At 45.7% G+C, this 20160-nt stretch overlaps 1 protein-coding gene across 1 annotated transcript in view; it reads left to right on the top strand.

Moving 5' to 3' along the window:
* The window catches only part of ERCC6 (ERCC excision repair 6, chromatin remodeling factor), a 135897-nt gene that overhangs the window by 70766 nt on the left and 44971 nt on the right, over nucleotides 1–20160 (top strand). The window contains exons 9-10 of the mRNA XM_073686094.1: nucleotides 2277–2447; nucleotides 5355–5531. Of these exons, the coding sequence (XP_073542195.1) occupies nucleotides 2277–2447; nucleotides 5355–5531 (348 nt within the window). The remainder of the gene's footprint in view (nucleotides 1–2276; nucleotides 2448–5354; nucleotides 5532–20160) is intronic.

Here is a 20160-nt window from a genome sequence, read left to right as displayed (position 1 = left end):
CATCAAAGCACTCGCTCGTTCATGTCATCTACACCTCAAAACATCTCAAGAATCAGGACTTTTCTCACCTTTGACTCGGCAAAAACTCTTACTGTCGCTCTTATTCATTCTCGTCTGGACTACTGCAACTCTCTACTTATCGGGCTCCCTCTTACTAAACTCTCCCCTCTCCAATCCATCCTGAATGCAGCAGCCAGGAACATATTCCTCGCCAACCGCTACACCGATGCCTCTTCCCTGTGCCAGTCATTGCATTGGTTACCCATCCAATATAGAGTTCAATTTAAACTTATCACACTTACCCACAAAGCGCTCTATCCTTCAGTACCCCCCTACATCTCCTCCCTTGTCTCAGTCTACCACCCTACACGTGCCCTCAGTTCTGCAACTGACTTAAAACTAAAATCCTCCATAATCCGAACTTCCCACTCCCGTCTCCAAGATTTCTCGCGTGCTGCGCCAATTCTTTGGAATGCACTACCCAGGACAGTTCGATTAATTCCCAATACCCACAGTTTCAAGCGGACCCTAAAAACACATTTCTTTAGACTGGCATATCGCCTCCACACACTATCTGTCCGTCACAGTTTTCCCCCATATTAAAATCTTCTTCAATTTCAGGTTCATACCAACCATGCACATAATAGCCTCTGTCAGGACTGCACACATACTGGCAGGCGACCAGTCCATGTATTATTATTTATCCTATATAGTATATCAAGGCTGCATTATACAATATATGTACATTCTACCTTTTGTGTCTCCCCCATTTTCTCATAGACTGTAAGCTCACGAGCAGGGCCCTCACTCCTTTCGATATGAGATATGCTTATTCTGTATTGTCTGTATATGTCCCCCCTAAAATTTGTAAAGTGCTGCGGAATATGTTGGCGCTATAAAAATAAAAATTATTATTATTATATGTAGTATACACATGCTGCAGATACCAGTAACAATAGATCTATTACCTCCTTCTTATAGCTTAGTTCACTACAATTAGTGCGATTGACCCTCCAATGTTTTACATCTCCAGGGAAGTTTCACATAGTAAGAGATATGTTTTTCTTGTTTTCTGCTGTCTGACGCCTTATAGTAAGATGTGTTTTAGGCTGTGTGCCCACGATGCCAAAAACGCTGCCGAAACGCTTAAAAAACGCATGGTAGAAGGCCTGCCATGTTCCCCAATAATAATCCACATAGTTATTTAGCTATGATATTTTAATAGAGATATAATAAGTTACGTTTTATCTATGATATTCCCCTAATTCATTATAAAGTGACTTTTTTATAAATACAAGAAAAAGTATCCAGCTCAATGGAAATAGGAACTTCACTGTTTGTTTGGATCTATAAAACTGTGGTATAGACATGGAGTGAACAGCTTGTCTGTGTATCCACCTATGTGTTCATGGTGCGACAAGCACCCTAACTCATGGCGGAGCTATGGTAAAACACCTTCCAGTTCTGGCGCACACGCTCTCAGGATAATCTGCACAATTTGCATAATTAATTAGAATTAATGCAACATTGGATAGTTTTTCTTGGATTTTGCGACAGCCAGTGGCGATCATCCGAGCTCAGAAACTCGTCAGCAATAAAGGATGAGCTGGCCTCTGTTTTGCACAAGGGAATTTTAGACATCTTGATTATGGGGCAACCCCTTTAAGGGTCCATAAATATTAGCCGAAGTGCGACTGAACCTGCAGATTGTGGCAAGTTCTGACTGTGCCCGGAGAGTAGATGTGGTCAGATGACACCTGTGAAGTCTAGGGGGAGTGGGGAAAATGAACTGTCAGACAAACTATCTGCTGCTTTAGATTAAGAAGGAATTGAGGTTAATGGTCAGTGATACTCTGCTGGCGCGTGATTGCTATTCTCTTCAGTAGGGTTTTTACAACACCTTTCACATGCAGTGGAAAACATCAAGGTGGATTTTTTTTGCACATGGCCGCTGCTTACTGCATGCGTAGAAGTGAGGTTTAGTGCATTATCCAGCAGCAAATGTCTGGCTGATCTGTCACAGAGCTTCTATGGTCAGGCCAGCCTTCTGCTAGGATCTAGCCTGTGCACTGCTCTTAGTCCCTTTGTAATAGGGGAAATTATAAAATCTCTCTGTAGGGTTTCTTTCCCAATTGGTTGAGCTGAAATGAATTGTCATTTTGCCGGTTGTACCTTTTCTGTCTTCACTGTCTTATTTCTTATTGATGCAATAATATTTAATAATATTTCAATAGGGTTTTTGTTATGGCTTACGAACATCTTTCTTTGTATTGCAGGTGAAATTAATTGGGGAAATAGGCAACAGTCGTGGTGTTCTCATTACTTCGTACTCTAATGTCCGCTTAATGCAGGAGGACCTGCTGAGGTATCACTGGCACTATATCATCTTGGATGAGGGGCACAAGATCCGTAATCCTAATGCACACGTAACAATGGCGTGCAAACAAGTGGGTATAGCCTACGCTGCCAAGAGCTTATGGCTCGTTATTTCATAACATTGAGTATCTTAGATATCTTTTTTATTTTAGAATTTGTAATCTAAATAGGGCAAAAGATCTGTGCTGATAAATTTCTTCATAAACTGATCTTCACCTCCTAGTATTGATATTTTTCAGGAGATTTTGACATTTTTGCCTGGATATAGAGTTAACTTGTTTTCACTAGAAAACCTTTTATTGCCTGTCCACAGTATAGGTGATAACTTATTGATCATTGGGGGGTCCAAGTGCTGGAGCAATCACCGATCGGCAGAACACAGCACTTTCATCTCCATTAGAATGGAGCGGCAGTGCACATGCTTGACCACTGCACCAGCCATTCCCTATGGGGTTCTCGAGCGCTATGCTCAACGTTTTCTGACAGCTCCATGAAGATTGAATGGAGCTGCAGTCAGGTGTTCGACCTGCTGCTTCATTTTGTAATGGGGATAAGAGTTTCCATGTTCTGCCAATCTTTGCGGGTCTAACTGGGCAGCTACCATCAATCATCAAGTCATCAGCGGATGGATGACTTATAGGATGTGGTGTTTGTTTTTAAAAAGCTATGTCAGATGGGCTGTATAATCCTTTCTGAATACTCAGCTAGACTGACAGCTCCTTACCATCGCTCATGCTGAGATCTCAGGTTGCTCAGCACAGGCTGCAGCTGTCAGTCAGGCTGGCATGAAATTGAGTATGTTTGGACTTGAAAGCTTTTTTTATATTCTATAGTTGACCTCATAAAATCTTGTTTTATTATGAATTTTCTACAGCCATTCTAAAATATAATCTCAGCGGCGTAGCTACACCAGACTCATCAGATCTAATAATTTCTCTTCACTAAACCCTAATATTTACACTACTCACAAAAAAGTTAGGGATATTTGGCTTTCGGGTCAAATTTCAGGATGATTCTACAATGCACTCAAACCCTTTTCAGGTGAACTTAAAGGGGTATTCCCATCTCCAAGATCATATCCCAATATGTAGTAGATGTAATAATAATAATATTAGAAATTACCTCCAATTTGAAATGTAGCATAGTTTTTCTGATTCACTATGTATCTTTCCTCATGTGTCGGCATTTTAGGACTTTGGGTATCCATGGTTACGACCACCGATCTAGTGATAGTTAGCTAGTTAATAGTGGTCGTAACCATGGATACCTAAGGTCCTGCAATACCCTGCATATGAGGAAAGAGACATAGCCAATCAGAAAAAAATGCACTACATTTCTAATTGGAGATATTTGCTAATATTATTACTATTATTACACCTGTTACATATTGAGATGGGAATACCCCTTTAATGTGATCTTCTCTTAAATTTTGAATTCACATGTCCAACTGTTTGATGTTTCAGTACTTTTTGCAAAATGTGCTGTTCTCTAGCAAGGAACTTAATGGCAGAATTCACAACAGGTGTTTGATCAATGAATCACCCAATAAATTTCGGGGTTCAATTAGAATTGCTATTTAAACACTCCTCCTCTTCATGCTGTTCACATTTTGACATCATGAGACCTACACTACACCTAACAATTGATCAACAGTACCTCGTCAATGTGAGGCTTCAAGCAGGATGTTCTCAGACGGAAGTGGCCACTGAGCTTAGAGTCACCGAGTGCCATCAGCAAGTTGCAACAGAGCTACAAAGACACTGGAAGAGACACAGAAAGGCAGAGAAGTGGACATCCTTTGGCCACATCCCACACTGATGACCGCATCATTGTGAGCAGTTCCCTTTGGAACCGGATGATGAATTCCAAACAACTCCAGGCACATTTAAGGGAGGTGAGACCATTCAAAACCATTTACATCAGCGTAGTCTGCGTGCTAGACGACTTGAAAGGGTATCTGACCACACCACCAGGGCCAGGGAGCATCTACGCTGGATGAGGGACCAGTGGGCTTTAGTGCTATTCACTGATGAAAGTCAGTTCACACAGAGCTGAAATGATGGCCGCCAATGATGTTTGAGATGTCAAAGAGAGAGCTGTGCATCAATCACTGTTGTCACCAGACGAGCCTTTGGTGGTGGTGTTACAATGTGGGCATGTGTCTAGTCAATATAAAACTTCACTACATTTTGTGACAAGCCCCTACTACTCGAATAACATAATTAATCCAGTCATTGTGCCTCTGCATGAACACCACAGGCCTAATTTCATTTTCATGGACGACATTGCTCCAGCTCATCAAGGTCACATCATTAGGGAACAGTTGCTGAAGACTGGGGTACCTCAGATGATGTGGCCTGCACTTTCTCCAGACCTGAATCCCATAGAAAACCTATGGGAACAGCTGAGTCTCTGAGTAGAGGCTTCTAACGCTGTATCCCAAAACCTCAATAACCTGAGGGCCGCCCTTCAAGAACAGTGGGATGCATTGGCTCAGCACACAATAACTTGACTAGTTAACAGCATGAGACGTCGTTGTCAAGCTGCAGTTGCTGCTCAAGGCCACCTGACAAGAAAGCCAAGTATCCCTAACTTTTTGTGAGTAGTGTATGTTAAATGAGTGTTGAGGTCCCCATACACATTAGACTACAGTTTGCCGAACCTGTCGATATTGGCGTGATTGGCTGACCGTCTAATGTGTATGAGGACCTCCCTAGTCTCCCTGGGTGATCAACTCTAAGGGAGAGATGGATCAGCATGTTGGAATTCCAGTGGCAGATCCTTCTGCTCTCCCTGACATAGGCTGCTGACCTAGTGCTCTGCCAGCAAATCTCTCATAGAGAACAAATAAGCACTTGCCAGAGCATTCCTATTTATTGGAGAATTGGGGAGCCGTAATTTCTATGGGGTCTTTATAAATGAGACCAACGTCTGACTGTTTACTAATGATTTGCATACTGTTCTTTTTTTCATTTCAGTTCCGTACACCACATCGCTTAATTCTGTCTGGTTCTCCAATGCAAAATAACTTGCGGGAGCTATGGTCTCTCTTTGACTTTGTCTTCCCTGGAAAACTTGGTACCCTGCCTGTGTTCATGGAGCAGTTCTCTGTTCCCATCACTATGGGGGGTTACTCAAACGCTTCCCCTGTTCAGGTAGGGTCTTTTACGCAGTATAATCTTTGCTGCCACCAAAACTTTTCCAGTTGTTATTTTTATAGTAATCTTACTGCCAACTGTAACATTAATGTTTTGTATATAAGGAGCATTTTTGCTAGATTGAGATAGTATTTTCTTGCGGTAGTAGCCTTGTTTATTCACACTGCAGAGTGACAATTAACCTCTTCACCCCAAGCCTGTTTTTCGCCTTCCTTACCAGGACAATTTTTTTTAAATCTGACTAGTGTCATTTTATGTGGTAATAACTCTGTAACCCTTCAACAGATCCCAGTGATTCTGAGATTGTTTTTTGTGACACATTGTGCTTCATGTTAGTGGTAAATTTTGGTCCATATGATTTGCGTTTATTTATCAAAATATTGAAAATTTTTCATTTTTAAAATTTTGCATTTTTTAAACTTTGAATTTTTATGCCCTTAAACCAGTTACTGTATTTTTGGACTATAAGACTCATTGGACCATAAGACGCTCCTATGTTTAGAGGAGGAAAAAAAAAAAAAAAATGTAACCAAAAAATATGGTCATGATGCACTGTTATGGGGGAGAGGGTCTGCTGCTTGCTAATATCCCCCATCCTGGTATATATGGCCCCTCCTTCCTGTTATACGTGGCCCCCATCCTGATATGCATGGCACCCGTCATCACCATCCTGGTATGCATGACACTCCAATCTCCCATCCTGGTATGCATGGCACCCCCTGATCCCCCTCCTGGTATGCATGGTGTTAGAACCTTGCTCTTAGTTTTTTTTTCCTTTGCTGGTCACATGACCTTGTTGGCCTATTTAATCCTGCTCCACCCTTCTGGCTTTGCTGGACTTCATTGTTTAACTACTTTCTAGCTAGCCTGTGCTCTGTATCTTACTCTGTTAGTTTGCTTGGTCTACGGACCTCTTTGTTCTATATATTTTGTTTGTTCGTCTGTCTGCTACTATTTCTGTTAGGAGGTGTCCCATATTCCTCCCAGTCCTTAGTACTTGTAGGGATTCCTTCCCCACATCTATAGGTCTCCGTACAGACTAGCTTAGGACTTTAGCAGGTCTGATCGCAGGATCAGGTCCCCTGTTACATCGTAGGGATTAAGCTGAGTTCTATCGTAGGGACAGATCTCCTCTCTTTCCTTAGCTCTGGTAGCAGAACATAACAGTAAGTCCAGCCCAGCAAATGCTCTAAGGAAAGATTTTTTCTGTTCCATCATGGTGTCGGTTCTGGATTTGGCTAAACACCTGCAGGGACTCTCTTTGGAGGTGACTGAGCTCCGTCAACACGTGAGTAACTGTCCTGGAGCACATTTCTTGGAGCCTAAGGTACGTTTGCCGGATTTATTTTTTGGTGAACACCGAGAATTTTTTTCATTTAAAAATGCTTGCTTATTGTATTTTCGTTTGAGACCCAAGTCCTCTGGGGATGATTCCCAGCGCATAGGGTTTATAATGTCACTTTTGCGCAAAGAGCCTCAGGAGTGGGCCTTTTCTTTGCAACCTAGTGATACATGCTTCAGTTCAGTGGATAGTTTTTTTTCTGCTTTGGGACTATTATATGATGATCCTGATCGTGTCTCATCAGCTGAGACTGAGTTAAGACGTTTGAGACAGGGATCAGGTAATGTGGAAAAATATTGTACTCATTTCCGTCGATGGTCTACTCAAACAGGGTGGAACGATTCTGCTCTGAAAAGTCTATTTCTTGCTGGGCTCAGTGAAAGGGTTAAAGACCTGCTAATTGCTTATCCTACACCTGAAGATTTGCAACAGGCTATGCAATTAGCTATACGGGTGGATAAGAGACTGCGTGCAAGGGTTAATGAGAGCAAATCCTCTGCTATGTCAGTTTCTGGTTATGAGAATGTGTGTACTAACAGTGGTGAACCGATGGAGATTGGAGCGATGGCACCTCGCTCTCAAGAAAAAGACCGTAGATTTTCTGAAGGCTTGTGTTTCTATTGCGGAAAATCTGGTCATTTAATTAAAGACTGTGAGCTTCGTATCAAGAAAGAAAAAAAAATGGTCAGTCATGCCCGTATTGCCTGTTTAAATTCCAAGGGTGTATTTTTAGCTGCTTCCACGATTGCTCAGGAAAAATTAATGGAATTTCAGGTGTTTGTTGATTGTGGGTCTACTCTGAATGTTATTGATGGGGGATTCTTGGAAAGACTCAATTTAAAACTCGAACCTTTATCATCCCCCATTGCTGTGGTTTCGGTGGATGGTTCCCCTTTGAAGAATATTACTCTCAAGGTCTGTGAATTTCCTCTCACTATTAATGGTGTTCACCACGAGAAATTGGATTTGGTAGTTTTGAATAACTTGCCTTCTCCAGTAATATTGGGATTGCCCTGGTTAAAATTTCACAATCCTGTACTGGATTGGTCTACCAGTGAAATTAAATCCTGGAGCCATAAATGTTATGACAAGTGTTGTAACGGGCGTATTGCAGCTTTGGATAGGGGAGAATTGCCTGTTCCTATTCAGGATTTTTGGAGAGTTTTTCTGAGAAGGAATCGCAGGTTTTGCCTCCCCATAGAGACTATGATTGTTCTATTGAATTTGTCCCTGGAGCGACTCTTCCTAAAAGTCGTTTATTTAACCTTACTATTCCTGAGAGGAAGGCTTTGGAGGAATACATACAGACAAGTTTGGCCGCCGGTCACATTAGGCCCTCTAAGTCTCCTGTGGCGGTTGGATTTTTTTTTGTAAAAAAAAAGGACGGCGGTTTACGTCCTTGTCTGGATTTTCGTGAGATTAACAAAATTACTGTACACAATCCTTACCCACTGCCATTGATTCCTGATCTGTTTAACCAGTTAATGGGGGCCAAGTGGTTCTCTAAAATTGACCTTAAGGGGGCATACAATCTGTTGCGCATGAAGGAGGGTGACGAATGGAAGACTGCTTTTAACACTCCTGTGGGTCATTTTGAGAATCTGGTTATGCCTTTTGGTCTTACTAATGCTCCTGCATTTTTTCAGAATCTTATTAATGACATCCTTAGACCTTTGATCGGCAAAAATGTTGTTGTGTATTTGGATGACATTTTGATTTATTCGCCGGATCTGGAGTCTCATTGGCGGAGCGTACGTGAGGTATTACAGTTATTAATGGACAATTCGCTTTTTGCTAAGCTGGAGAAATGTGAGTTCGCTGTACAGAGAATTAGTTTTTTGGGTTACATTATCTCCAGCGAAGGTTTTGAGATGGACCCGGTTAAAGTTCAAGCTGTACAGGAATGGCCTAGGCCTATTGGTTGAAATCGATACAGAGGTTTTTAGGTTTCGCCAATTATTACAGAAAATTCATAAAAAAATTTTCTAGTATTGTCAAACCTCTGACCGATCTCACCAGGAAAGGTGCTGATGCGGTTCAGTGGTCTTCTGAGGCCATTGAAGCTTTTGTGTATCTCAAGGAGAGGTTCACCTCTGCTCCCATCCTTATGCAGCCTGATGTGACTAAGCCGTTTTTGGTTGAGGTTGATGCTTCCTCTGTGGGGGTTGGCGCAGTATTGTCTCAGGATAACGGGGATGGATTACATCCCTGTGCCTTTTTTTCAAAAAAATTTTCGGAGACTGAACTGAATTACGATATTGGTAATCGGGAATTATTGGCTATTAAACTCACATTTGAACACTGGCGCCACTTCTTGGAAGGTGCGGAATTTCCCGTTCAGGTTCTTACGGATCATAAAAATCTGATATATCTTGATGCTGCCAAGCGCCTGAATGCCCGTCAGGCTAGGTGGGCACTGTTTTTCTCGCGGTTTAATTTCTCCGTTACTTACATCCCTGGTACTAAGAATGTTAAGGCGGATGCCTTGTCTCGCAGTTTTTCTCCCATAGTCGGTGCTGAGAAAGAGGAGAACATTTTACAAGAAGGTGTTGTGATAGCTGCTTTGGACTCCGTTTTGGAAGATGAGATTCTTAAAGCACAGGAGAATGCCCCATCTAACACTCCTCATGGGAGGTTGTTTGTGCCTGGGACCTTTAGGAGAGATTTGTTTGTTGAGTGTCACGAATCTCGGTTGGCAGGTCATCCCGGAATCTCTGAGACCAAGAGACTGGTGGGTCGCAGTTTTTGGTGGCCTGGATGGCAGAAGGAAGTCATTAAGTGGGTGCGTCAATGTACTATATGTGCTAGATCTAAGTCCTCACATACTCCTGCTGCGGGGTTGCTTTGTCCTTTGGAGGTTCCCAGTGCTCCTTGGACACATTTGGCTATGGACTTTATAACTGACCTTCCCCCCTCTGAGGGTTTTACTGTCATCTGGGTGGTCGTGGACCGTTTTAGCAAGATGTGTCACTTGGTTCCCTTCATCAAACTGCCCTGCGCTAAAATTCTCGCTAAGGCCTTTGTCAAGGAAATTGTCAGACTTCATGGCGTTCCTACTGACATTGTTTCTGATAGGGGTCCTCAGTTCGTGGCTCGTTTTTGGCGTGCCTTTTGTGACAGGTTGGGAGTTCATTTATCGTTCTCGTCCGGATATCATCCTGAATCTAATGGCCAGACAGAAAGGAAAAACGAGGATGTTGAGCAGTTCTTGCGTTGTTTTGTGACAGACAATCAAGAGGGGTGGTCTGAGTTTCTGCCACTTGCTGAATTTGCTCTGAACAATCATACATCTTCTTCTGCTGGTTGTTCGCCTTTTTTTTGTTGTTCTGGGAGACATCCGTCGTTCTCCAAGGTGGGATCTGCCGTGCCTGAGGAGGAGAATTTTTCCGGTGATTTGGAGAGAGTTTGGACGGATGTGCGTGGTAATCTTCAGGAGGCCAACAGAAAATCTAAGGACTACTTTGATAGGAAACGACAGGAGGTTTTGTTCGCTGTTGGTGACATGGTTTGGTTGTCCTCTAGGAATCTGCGGTTGAGGATTCCTTCTAAGAAATTAGGTCCCAAGTTTGTAGGGCCCTTTAAGGTGCTTCAGGTTGTCAACCAATCTGCTGTTAGGTTGGAGGTTCCTACCTCCTGGAGAATTAATCCGGTATTTCATGTCTCTCTGTTGAAAAAAGCTGTTGTTTCGGATTGTGACGCCTCTGCCTCTGTTCCTCCGGTGGTGGAGGACGGGGAATATGAAATTTCTCTCATCCTTAACTCTAGACTGTATAGAGGTATTTTGCAGTATCTTGTGGCCTGGAAAGGTTTCGGACCCGAGGATAACTCTTGGGTGAGGTCAGATGATGTTTCCGCGTCCAGACTTATCAGAGCGTTTCACAGGAGATTTCCTGATAAGCCTGGTCCTAGGGGATCCGGAGGATCCTCTTAGAAGGGGGGGTACTGTTAGAACCTTGCTCTTAGGTTTTTTTTTCCTTTGCTGGTCACATGACCTTGTTGGCCTATTTAATCCTGCTCCGCCCTTCTGGCTTTGCTGGACTTCATTGTTTAACTACTTTCTAGCTAGCCTGTGCTCTGTATCTTACTCTGTTAGTTTGCTTGGTCTACGGATCTCTTTGTTCTATATATTTTGTTTGTTCGTCTGTCTGCTACTATTTCTGTTAGGAGGTGTCCCATTTTCCTCCCAGTCCTTAGTACTTGTAGGGATTCCTTCCCCACATCTATAGGTCTCCGTACAGACTAGCTTAGGACTTTAGCAGGTCTGATCGCAGGATCAGGTCCCCTGTTACATCGTAGGGATTAAGCTGAGTTCTATCGTAGGGACAGATCTCCTCTCTTTCCTTAGCTCTGGTAGCAGAACATAACACATGGCACCCCCTGATCCCCATCCTGGTATGCATGGCCCCCCTCATCCTGGTATGCATGGCCCCCCTCATCCTGGTATGCATGGCCCCCTTCATCCTGGTATGCATGGCCCCCTTCATCCTGGTATGTATGGCCCCCTTCATCCTGGTATGCATGGCCCCCTTCATCCTGGTATGCATGGCCCCCTCCATCCTGGTATGCATGACCCCCTACATCCTGTTATGCATGGCACCCTTCATCCCTCTTCCTGGTATGTATTTCCCCCCTCATACCTCTTCTTAGTATGCATGGCCCCCCTCATCCTGGTATGCACGGCCCCCCTCATCCTGGTATGCACGGCCCCCTTCATCTTGGTATGCATGGCCCCCCCCCTCATCCTGGTATGCCTGACCCCCCTCATCCTGGTATGCCTGACCCCCCTCATCCTGGTATGCATTGCCCCCCTCATCCTGGTATGCATGGCCCCCCTCATCCTGGTATGCATGGCCCCCCTCATCCTGGTATGCATGGCCCCCCTCATCCTGGTATGCATGGCCCCCCTCATCCTGGTATGCATGGCACCCTTCATCCCTCTTCCTGGTATGTATTTCCCCCCTCATACCTCTTCCTGGTATGTATTTCCCCCCTCATACCTCTTCCTGGTATGTATTTCCCCCCTCATACCTCTTCCTGGTATGCTTGGCACCCCTCATCCTGGTATGCATGGTCCACCTAATCCCTCTTCCTGGTATGTATGGCACCCCTCATCCTGGTATACATAGCACTCTTCATCTCTCTTCCTGGTATGCTTGGCACCCCAGTCCCCTATCCTGGCATGCATGGCACCCCCTGATCCCCATCCTGGCATGCATGGCACCCCCTGATCCCCATCCTGGCAGGCATGGCACCCCCTGATCCCCATCCTGGTAGGCATGGCACCCCCTGATGCCCATCCTGGCAGGCATGGCACCCCCTGATGCCCATCCTGGCAGGCATGGCACCCCCTGATGCCCATCCTGGCAGGCATGGCACCCCCTGATGCCCATCCTGGCAGGCATGGCATCCCCTGATGCCCATCCTGGCAGGCATGGCACCCCCTGATGCCCATCCTGGCAGGCATGGCACCCCCTGATGCCCATCCTGGCAGGCATGGCACCCCCTGATGCCCATCCTGGCAGGCATGGCACCCCCTGATGCCCATCCTGGCAGGCATGGCACCCCCTGATGCCCATCCTGGCAGGCATGGCACCCCCTGATGCCCATCCTGGCAGGCATGGCACCCCCTGATGCCCATCCTGGCAGGCATGGCACCCCCTGATGCCCATCCTGGCAGGCATGGCACCCCCTGATGCCCATCCTGGCAGGCATGGCACCCCCTGATGCCCATCCTGGCAGGCATGGCACCCCCTGATGCCCATCCTGGCAGGCATGGCACCCCCTGATGCCCATCCTGGCAGGCATGGCACCCCCTGATGCCCATCCTGGCAGGCATGGCACCCCCTGATGCCCATCCTGGCAGGCATGGCACCCCCTGATGCCCATCCTGGCAGGCATGGCACCCCCTGATGCCCATCCTGGCAGGCATGGCACCCCCTGATGCCCATCCTGGCAGGCATGGCACCCCCTGATGCCCATCCTGGCAGGCATGGCACCCCCTGATGCCCATCCTGGCAGGCATGGCACCCCCTGATGCCCATCCTGGCAGGCATGGCACCCCCTGATGCCCATCCTGGCAGGCATGGCACCCCCTGATGCCCATCCTGGCAGGCATGGCACCCCCTGATGCCCATCCTGGCAGGCATGGCACCCCCTGATGCCCATCCTGGCAGGCATGGCACCCCCTGATGCCCATCCTGGCAGGCATGGCACCCCCTGATGCCCATCCTGGCAGGCATGGCACCCCCTGATGCCCATCCTGGCAGGCATGGCACCCCCTGATGCCCATCCTGGCAGGCATGGCACCCCCTGATGCCCATCCTGGCAGGCATGGCACCCCCTGATGCCCATCCTGGCAGGCATGGCACCCCCTGATGCCCATCCTGGCAGGCATGGCACCCCCTGATGCCCATCCTGGCAGGCATGGCACCCCCTGATGCCCATCCTGGCAGGCATGGCACCCCCTGATGCCCATCCTGGCAGGCATGGCACCCCCTGATGCCCATCCTGGCAGGCATGGCACCCCCTGATGCCCATCCTGGCAGGCATGGCACCCCCTGATGCCCATCCTGGCAGGCATGGCACCCCCTGATGCCCATCCTGGCAGGCATGGCACCCCCTGATGCCCATCCTGGCAGGCATGGCACCCCCTGATGCCCATCCTGGCAGGCATGGCACCCCCTGATGCCCATCCTGGCAGGCATGGCACCCCCTGATGCCCATCCTGGCAGGCATGGCACCCCCTGATGCCCATCCTGGCAGGCATGGCACCCCCTGATGCCCATCCTGGCAGGCATGGCACCCCCTGATCTCCATCCTGGTAGGCATGGCACCCCCTGATCTCCATCCTGGTATGCATGGCACCTCCTGATCTCCATCCTTGTATGCATGGCACCCTTCATCCTTGTATGCATGGCCCACCTCATCCCTCTTCCTGGTATGCATGGCACCCCTCATCGCTCTTCCTGGTATGCTTGACACCCGTCACCCTGGTGTGCTTGGCACCCACCATCCCATGCTGCACACAAAAAATAAACACTTCTACTCCCCTTTCTTCTCTGTGCTCCAGCGCGGCGTCCTGCTCTGCTGTCAGGACTGATCTCACATTGTGAGCTGTGCATGACGTCACCACCATGCACCCTCACACTGTGAGAAGCTGTGCCGCAGTAGTCACTGCTCCCCACGCCGGGACTATGGGTATGGGGAGCAGTGACCATTCATTCTCCCTAACAGCGCAACACTGTACCCGCAGCACGTCTCCTGCAGCGGCCGGCGGTCATATGTGCCCGCTATTAAAGTGCATGAATATTTACTACTCCCCACCCCCATGGGAGTGGGTTGTACTGGCTCCCCATGGGCGTGGGAAGCAGTGAATATTAATTTTCTTTAGTAGCAGGCACAGTGTAGGCAACAGCAGGTGGCTCCTGCCTCCTTTGCCCCTCTCCTCCGCCATTGCCACTCCCCCACACACCCCACCAGCCACCCATATATATTCGGACTATAAGACGCATCCCCCACTTTCCTCCAAAATTTTGGAGGAAAAAAGTGCGTCTTATAGTCTGAAAAATACGGTAGTTATATCACACAAAATAGTTATAAAATAACATTTCCTACATGTCTAGTTTAGATCAACATAATTTTTGAAACATATATTTTTTTTTTGTTAGGTTAAGAGTATATCAGGAATTCTTCATTTTTTTCCAACAAAATTTACAAACCCAATTTTTATTTTTAGGGACCACATCACATTTGAAATGATTTTGAGGGCCATATGTGACAGAAAATACCCAAAAGTGACACCATTTTAAAAAGTGCACTTTTCAAAGTGCTCATAACCACATTCAAGAAATGTATTAACCCTTCAGGTGCTTCTCAGGTATTAAAGCAATGTAGAAGGAAAAAAATTAACATTTAAAAGTTTCCCACAAAAGGGGTTTTAACCTGAAAAGTAGCATTTTCACAAGGGTAACAGGAGAAAATGGACCATACAATTTGTTGTGCAATTACTCCTGAGTACACCAATACCCCATGTGTGGTGGAAAACTACTGTTTGGGTGCACGGCAGGGCTCGGAAGGGAAGGCGCGCCATTTGACTTTTGGACCACAAAATTGGCTGGAGTAGATAGCAGTAGCAATGTTGCTTTGGCAGTGCTCTTGATGTGCCTAACCAGTGGAAACACCCCCACACGTGCTTAACAGAATTTTATAGCTTTGAGCCATGAAAATTAAAAAAATACCTATTTTTCGGATTATAAAACTCGCTTTTTCCCCAAAAATTTTGAGGAAAATGTAGGTGCGTCTTATAATCTGAATGTAGCTTACCGGGATGGGGTGGCTGCGGTGAAGCGGGGTCCCAGGAGGCAAGGTTTCTGCTGCAGGAAGCTGGCTGCAGAGGCAGGAGTGGTTTGATGCTTTTACAAGGACTACAGACTTTTACAAAATGTCGGGAGTCCCCGCACTTCCCATCCTTTTCACTGCGGTGTACTTCGGGAAAATGACCTCTGAAGGTGGTGTATTTGCGGTTTGTGAACTTGTCTCCCGAGATCTCAGCTCCCAAGATCTCAATTTGCGCAGTCAATCGTAGTGAAAAGGATGGGAAGTGCGGGGACTACTGACATTTTGTAAAAGCCCGGGTCCCTCCGCAGCCACGCACCGCCTCGTACCCCCTTCTCACAGCGCGGGTCTGCAGCATCGACCCGCCAGCTTTCTGCAGCAGCGCCCCTGCCTCCTGGGACCCCACTGCGCTGCCTCTCCTCCAGTAACCTACCATAAAAGCAGACTATAAGATTCACCACCATTTTATTAAAAAAAAATGTTTTTTCCGATTTCGCTCCCTAAAATTTGGGGTTCGTCTTACAGTCCGTAAAATACGGTACATTTTTCATGCAAAATTGTTGCTTTAGCCCCAAATTTGTCATTTTCACAAGGATAACCAGCAAAAAATAGATTGTGCAATTTTTTATTGGCTTATATGGGGGAAAACTACTGTTTGGGTGCATGGCAGGGGTTTGAAGGGAAGGAGCGTTATTTGAATTTTGGAGTGCTATTTTGGCTGGAATATATTGCAGACGTCATGTCACATTTGAAGAGCCCGTGACATGCCAAAACAGCAGAAACCCCCACAAGTGAAAACTGCACCTCTAGAGAAATTCATCTAGGGGTCTAGTGAGCATTTCTAATGCTCAGGTGATTTACAGAGCTCTCTTCACTTGCTAGTACAGGAAATGCTATGCGCAGTCCCAAGAAATAGTACATTAATGGAGGGACCTTCACAGATTAGTGTGTTTCCACAGAAAGCCAAAGATTTTAGCCCACCATTCTCTTTCGCAGGGGGTAGGTTTACACAAAGTCGGTGGCGTGGCAGCCACGTGGATCTGGTGCTGGCTACAAGCAAGACAGGATGACCAGCGTGCAGGAGATCACATGTACAACGTTTTCTCTCCTAACTGGAAGAGGCTTCACTCTTTTTGTGAAAGAGATTATGTGAGGAAAAATGTCCCCTCAGCGTGGACTGGCATTGAAAACTCTTCTCTGAGAGAATAATGTCTCTCCTATCTCTCTTAGGCAGCTTGAACCGCCCACAACTGGTTCAGTCAGAGAGCCCTAAGCTGGGAGGCTCCTCTCAGCCGTTGCTATGGCAGCTTTTTGTGAGGAGAATAAATCACTTCACTTTAATATACACTTATCGGCCAGTAGATGGCAGGAAAGTACAATTTATAATGTAATGCATTATATCCCCTAACTCAGTACACACAATGGAACAAATCTACTACCACACTACAACTGTCTCATTTAGCAGCAGTAGAACGGGTACTGGTATGCCACAAAAGTTTGTTGTGCAATTTCTCCTAAGTGTGCACCCCTCAAGGTGCTCCAAACTACATTCAAGAAGTTTATTAACCCTTCAGGTGCTTCACAGGAATTTTTGGAATGTAGAAGAAAACAATGAACATTTAACAATTTTTTCACAAAAATTTTACTTTATACCCAAATTTTTTTTTTATTTTCGCAAGGGTAACAGGAAAAAATGGACCCCAGAATTTGTTATGCAATTTCTCCTGAGCATGCCCATACCCCACAGTGCGGAAAAAAAATAATCATCCGTGCGTCCTACAGCCATAGAGCGCTGATTACTGACGCACATCAGTGATCTACCTGCGGTTTTTGGTGTATTTTGTTTTTTCTTTCTTTTCTAAATACAAAAAAGTTTACACCAAGCACTCACACATACACATACACACACCACAAACACACACACTCGCACTTGAATAAAATTTGGTATTCACACAATTACCACATGCGTAAAAAAAAGTCCCTCTCTTTCCAAACACTGTATTCAGCAGAGGAGGCATACACCTTCCTTGCCTCTGACACTGATGGTGAGAGAGAGGATTCCACCTTCTTTTATTTTTCATCCTCCTCTTCATCGAGTGATGCTGAACCGCCACGCAGACGCCCAGGACAGAAACTGAACTAGCGCCCATCGTTACTCACCCCGCCACTGATTCCTGAGTTTGTGGCTGCAATCAGGAATCAAATTTGACACCACCGCCTTACAGGAATGGACTTTTTCAAAGTCTTTTTCTCCGAGTATTTTGTAAACCTCATGGTGGCCTAAACAAATTTGTACACCCAGCCATTTTTGGCATAAAACCGACCTTCATCATTTTTTAACTGTACTCCTGTACACGCAGTAGACATTATGACGTTTTGGGGCCTGGTCCTTCACACCGGGATAGTGAAGAAGCCAGAACTTCGGCAACATTGGAGTGTTGATGTTTTATAGAACAATCCAGTGTTCCGAATGGCCACAACCTGTAAACGTTTTGAGGCAATCCAAAAGTTTTTGCATTACAATGATAATGCACAGTATCCTCCCCGAGATGACCCCAACTTTGACCATCTTTTCAGAGTTCGGCCGGTCATTGATCACTTCAGCAACAAGTTTGCTGATGTGTACTTGCCCCAAGGGGAAATCTGCACGGATAAGTCCCTAATCCATTTCAAGGGGAGGCTCAAATTCCAGCAATACCTGCCCAGTAAGAGGGCCAGGTATGGAATTAAGCTGTACAAATTGTGTGAGAGAGTACCTCAGGGTACACCCACAAGTTTAGGGTTTATGAAGGGAAGGACTCCCGGATTGAACCCCCTGAATACCCCCCTGTCCTGGGAGTGAATGAGAAAATTATGTGGGATTTGGTATACCCACTGCTGGATCAAGGTTATCATCTCTACGTAGATAACGTTTATACAATCGTCAAACTCTTCAAGTCCCTCTCTGTGTGAGCTACTGCAGCCTGCGGAACTGTCCGCAAAAATCAGAGAGGCCTCCCTAAGATGCTAATTGGGCAGCTGCTCAGAAAGGGTGAGAGCAGAGCCCAATGTAGCGACAGCATTCTGGTGGTCAAGTACAAGGTCATGAGGGATGTCCTATTCTTGACCACCATACATGGTGATGGCAGCACATCAACCACTGTACGAGGTAACTCTATACAGTTCCACAAACCACACTGTGTACTGGGGTACAACAAGAACATGGGGGAATTGATCTCTCGGATCAAGTCCTCCAACCGTACAATGGCATGAGAAAAGCCAAGGTGTAGTACAAGAAACTGGGCGTGTACATCGTACAAAGATGGCAATGCACAACGCTTTCGTGCTATCACGATGTGGAGACCAGACAGGTATGTCATATCTTTAGTTCCATGAGGTGATCAAGGCCCTAATCTTTGGAGATTAGGAAGGAGCGGGCCCCAGTACTTCCGGAACTGAAGGTGCTTGTATTGTACCAGGTAAACATTTCCCCGGGGAGGTACCTCAAAGCACAAAAAATGGAAAGTTGCAAAAGAGGTGCTAAGTGTGTTACTGAAGGGAGATATGTAAGAACACCACTTATCAATGAGAAACCTGCCCCGACAAAACTGGCCTGTGTATTAAAGAATGCTCCAGACTGTACTACACATCAATGGACTACTAAATTAATTTCTGACTTGCACAACTCACGTATGCCAACCTGACAAACACTACACAGCTTGCGTATGCCAACCTGACGAACACTACACTACTCGCGTATATCAACCTGATACACTCTACACAACTTACTTATGCCACTACATTATAACATTCACATACCAGGAAACAGTAGATAAGTTTCAAAATGGGGTCACTTGTGGGGCATTTCCACTGTTTAGGCACATCAGGAGCTCTCCAAACGCAACATGGCGCCCGCAGACCATTCCATCAAAGTCTGCATTCCAAAACATCACTCCTTCCCTTCTAAGCCCGGCCGTGCGCCCAAACAGTGGTTTTCCTCCACACATGTGGGGTATCTGCGTACTCGGGAGAATCTGCACAACATATTTTGAGGTCCAATTTCTCCTGCTTCCCTTGTGAAAATAAAACAATTTGGGGCTAAAAGATCAATTTTTATGGAAAAAAATTTCAATTTTTTATTTTTACAACTCAACATTATACTTTTCTATGTAGCACTTGGGGTTTCAAGTTGCTCACCACACATTTAGATAAATTCTTTGGGGGGGTCTAGTTTCCAAAATTGGGTCACTTGTGGGGGAGTTTCCACTGTTTAGGCACATCAGGGGCTCTCTAAACACGACATGGCGTCTGCTCTCGATTCCAGCCAATTTCGCGTTCATAAAGTCACATGGTGCTCCTTCCCTTCCGAGTCCTGCCGTGCGCCCAAACAATAGTTTTCCCCCACATATGGGGTATCTGCGTACTCAGGAGAAATTGCAATATTTAGGGTCCATTTTCTCCTGTTACCCTTGTGAAAATAATAAAAAAAAATTGTGAAACGTTAAATGTTCATTTTTTTCCTTCCATGATGATTTTTTTTCCTGTGAAGGACCTGAAGGGTTAATAAACTTCTTATATGTAGTTTTGAGCACCTTGAGGGGTGCAGTTTTTAAAATGGTGTCACTTTTGGGTATTTTCTGTCATATAGACCCCTCAAAGTCCCTTCAAATGTGATGTGGTCCCTAAAAAAAATGTCTTTGTAAATTTTGTTGGAAAAAACAGAAATCTCTGGTCAACTTTTAACCCTTCTAACTTCTTAACAAAAATTTTTTCCAAAATCGTTCTGATGTAAAGTAAACATGTGGGAAATGTTATTTATGAGCTATTGTGTTACTTACTGTATCTCTCTAATTTAAGGGCATAAAAATTAAAAGCTTAAAAATTGCAGTTTTCCAAATTTTTGCCAAATTTCCATTTTTTTCACAAATAAACGCAAGTCATATCGAACAAATTTTACCGCTATCATGAAGT

Source organism: Phyllobates terribilis, unplaced genomic scaffold, assembly GCF_046119375.1.
Source record: "Phyllobates terribilis strain yellow unplaced genomic scaffold, ASM4611937v1 Scaffold_5__5_contigs__length_657084704, whole genome shotgun sequence".
In the NCBI taxonomy this organism is placed as follows: Eukaryota; Metazoa; Chordata; class Amphibia; order Anura; family Dendrobatidae; genus Phyllobates; species Phyllobates terribilis.
The sequence above is the reverse complement of the archived record's forward strand: the minus strand, read 5'-3'. Positions and strand labels throughout refer to the sequence as shown.